The 3,526-nt window shown below is 51.4% G+C and overlaps 1 protein-coding gene across 1 annotated transcript; it reads right to left on the bottom strand.

The window, feature by feature from the left end:
* Positions 1 to 559: 559 nt before the first annotated feature.
* TCEAL6 (transcription elongation factor A like 6) lies at positions 560 to 2,809 on the bottom strand. Its single transcript, XM_053201471.1, is given in 4 exon segments — positions 560 to 604; positions 606 to 1,154; positions 1,523 to 1,592; positions 2,512 to 2,809. Coding segments are annotated over 4 exon segments (660 nt in total). The 5' UTR covers positions 2,523 to 2,809; the 3' UTR covers positions 560 to 574.
* Positions 2,810 to 3,526: the final 717 nt, after the last annotated feature.

The raw sequence follows: 3,526 nt of genomic DNA, 5'->3' as shown, positions 1-3,526 counted from the left end.
ACTCAGGAGGAGCAGCGGTGATCACTGACATGGTTACAACTAGGGAAAGACATGGGGATGGGCATGCACACAGGGGAATGGCACAGAGGTACCTAACCAAACCATGATGTGGTTGAACTCATTTTTGAGTAAAGGTGAGGCCTACTTTGACTACCATACAGGAAAAAATATTGTCTACTTTTTAGTGTAACACACTTTCAGAGTCTTCTCTGTGAACAAATGCATTATGCCAATGTATTTTTACAAAAATGGGCCGATACTGTACATGTGGTTCTGAAAACTGTTTTTTCTTTATTGTTATTTTACAATGTACCATGAACATCTTTTCCATGCACATGGGTGAAAATCCCCTACTAAAAGACAGAGGACACTGTAGTTGGATCAAAAGGCTGCTGGTAACAAGAGTGACACCTAAAGCAAAGTATCAGCCTAAGTTTAAAGCACATAGCCTGGCAAATGCCTGCCAGGAAAAGCAGGATCAGCAATATTCTCATTAGAGAAATCAGAAATGAACGCCAAAGACATTAAAGATACGGGATATCATGTAAGCCCCTTTGGCCCCTACCTCCGCCCCTCATTCCCCTGACACCCCGTTGCCCCCTTGGGGCAAAGGGATCCTGTACATCTCTTTGCATCCAATGAAAACCACCCATTTTCTGTTTTTTCCTTAGCTCTTCCTGAGCCCTTGACACATCTCCACATTCTCTCATCATCTCCTCACTGCCCAAGTGCCTTTCCTGAAAGTCCTCCTGATAGTCCTTGGGGGAATCGTCTGTCCCCCTGTCCGTTTTTCTTTTTGCTTTCCTAGGCACATAATCTTCAGCTGGGCGCTTTTCGGCAGCCCGCGACTCACTCTCAGCCTTTGCCAGGGATTCTGGCTTGTCCTCACTGTGTGGTTTTCCCTCATTTTCAGACTTGCCCTGCTTTTCTTGCTTTCCCTCATCTTCTGGTTGTCCCTCATCATCTGGCTGTCCCTCATTCTGGAGCTTTCCCTCATGCTCTGGCTTCCCCTCCACTTCCAGCTTTTCTTCCTCATCTGATTTTCCTTCATCTTCTGTATCTACTTCATCTTCTGGCGTTCCCTCGATTTCCAGCTTTCCTTCATTTTCATTGTAGAGTTTTTCCATGTTGAGAATTCCCCCTCTTTTCCTGTACTGGGGGTGGGGTTGGGTGGTAAGGGGAAGAGAAAATAAAGAAGACAAGGGAGACTGAGGGCTTGGAGGTGGAATGCAGGTCCTGATAGTACTGGCATCTTTCCCCTTGGCTGGGTTCCTTTGACCTGACCCAGCCCTCCAAGTGTGTCTTCTGCCCACCCTCTACCCCACAATTCATCCCACACTTGAGAGCCAACCATTTCCTTGGCAGGCCCTACCATCTTCTCTACCATCCTAAAGCTTGGTGGGGTCTGTGCAATATATGTGGTGGGGGATGGGCAGTGGGGCTCTCAAATTCTGCCCAAGCTGTGATTTCTACACCCTCCCCTCACTGTTTTTGTTCAGTGTCCCTCCCTCCTTTCACTCACCCGCAGGGATTCTGAACAGGTTCTTCCTATTTTTCTAGTCTTGCAGAGTGCTGGGGACAGACACACAGACCTGCAGACAGACAGGAGACAGGGGCAGGGCGTCTCAGCAATTTGCTCTCAGCAAATTGATGTTTCTTCCCTGAATCTGGGCCCTCCTCATGCAACATTTCCCTCACTTACCTCCCCCGCATCCCAGCCGCCATTACTTTCCAGGCCTCAGGCTCCAGACCAGGATGCTGTCCAAACTGTTTGGGTCTCTGTGACACCCTCCCCTGCAGACAAGCCGCCCGCCCTCACCCTCTTTTTGCGGAGGTCAATATTTCCACTTAGGTGCAGAGTGTGAGAGGGGGTTATTTCTAGAATATGTCTGTCTACATTTCACTGTCGCACTGCGGGGGCGCCCCCCTCCCATTTCAGGTCCAAAAATGTATGGAGAGCGCAGAGGAGGGGCGTCGAGGAGGCGACAGAGCCTGCTGCAAGATGCTCCCTCCTCACCTGCCCACCTCCCCGCCGCGTCCCCCTCCTCCCCAACCTCCCGGACCCCTCCCCACCCCGCGCTGCTCCCAGATCCTACTCCCATCCACCTCCACCCCTGCCCGGGGCCACCGGCAGCACCCACCTTCACACCGACCTGAGGGACCTGCGGGGCCCGGGGCAGCCCTGTGCCTCCTCGGGCTCGCCAAAGCCCGCCGGCCCCTCGCCCGCCGCCCGGGCAGCTCAGGGAGCTGGTTCTGCGCGGGCGACGGGAGCGGACAGCGCAGGCACCGGACCGCAGGGTGGGTGAGCAGGCGGGCGCGGGGGCTGCTGCCCACGTCGGCGCCCGACCGGTCACGTGAGCGCCGCGTCACCCAAGCTCGGTTCCCCACCCCGCTCCGCCCCCTCATCCCCATCCCGTAGGGACCAGCCAGCCACAGACGGTGGGGAGCAGTGTGGCAAAAGGGGGTCGCCGAGAGGGCAGCCCAGAGGCTTCTTTACCGCAGGTGCTTTACCTGGCGCGCATCTCAGGTCCTCACACAGCATCCCTCTGAGAGGTACGTCATTGCCAGGTGTGACAGCTGATCGCAGGGAGGGTACCCGACTTTGCCGAGAGCACTCAGCAACGGAATCCCACAGGCTGCTTTCAAGACAGGCTCTGCCAGACTCCAGAGCTCTGGTGGTAGTGTCCACCAAAGTAGAGCTGCCACCTTGAGTAGCTGTGTTCCTGGGCCTCCTCTCTCCTCAGTCCACACGTTCTCTCTCCCTGAGTTATTTCTGTTCATTTCCCTCTAAGCACAGATGATTCTCAAATCTCCATCACCAGGCTATCCTCTCCCCTGAGCTTTAGACCCTCTTTGCCAACTGTCTGTTGGCTACCACTGCTTGAATGTCCCTGAGGAACCTCAAAATCCGTATACCCCAAACTGCTTTCACCAACTTCCTTCTCACCTTCTCCCTTCACTTCTCTTCACACTTGAAACTTGCACTCCAATATTTGACCTCTTCTTATTTAGAGAGAGTGTCAGACAGCTACAAAGCAAAAAAGGAAGCATTCATCATTTTTTAAATGTACCACAGATGCATGGACTCATCATAACCCTTGGTTCACAACACTCTTTTTAGTAACCTATGTTTGTCCCTTTCTGTCTTTCACATTGTGAAACCACTACCCAACCAGAGAAGTAGAAAATTGCCAAGTTGTAGCTTCTACTGTGTAGTCTCTCTCTCTCTCTCTCTCTCTCTCTCTCTCTCTCTCTCTCTCTCTCCCTGCCCCCTCTCTGTCTCTCTCTCTCTCTCTGTCTCACACACACACGCACACACACACACAGAGTATATGTGTGCATGAGTGTTTTTATGTGTAAATATGGGAAACCATCATTTCTATTTTCATTTGTAAAATACATCTTGTTTACACAGTTAATGAATTATGTATGTGACACAACTAATTCTAATTATTTTCTCTTCATGTTTCTTAATTTAGTAAAATATTGATGTTTCTACAGTGTTTTGCTCAACCAAAATGTGCGT

This window comes from Acinonyx jubatus, chromosome X (genome assembly GCF_027475565.1).
Source record: "Acinonyx jubatus isolate Ajub_Pintada_27869175 chromosome X, VMU_Ajub_asm_v1.0, whole genome shotgun sequence".
In the NCBI taxonomy this organism is placed as follows: Eukaryota; Metazoa; Chordata; class Mammalia; order Carnivora; family Felidae; genus Acinonyx; species Acinonyx jubatus.
Note: the sequence above shows the minus strand (reverse complement) of the source record. Positions and strands in the feature narration are given on the sequence as shown.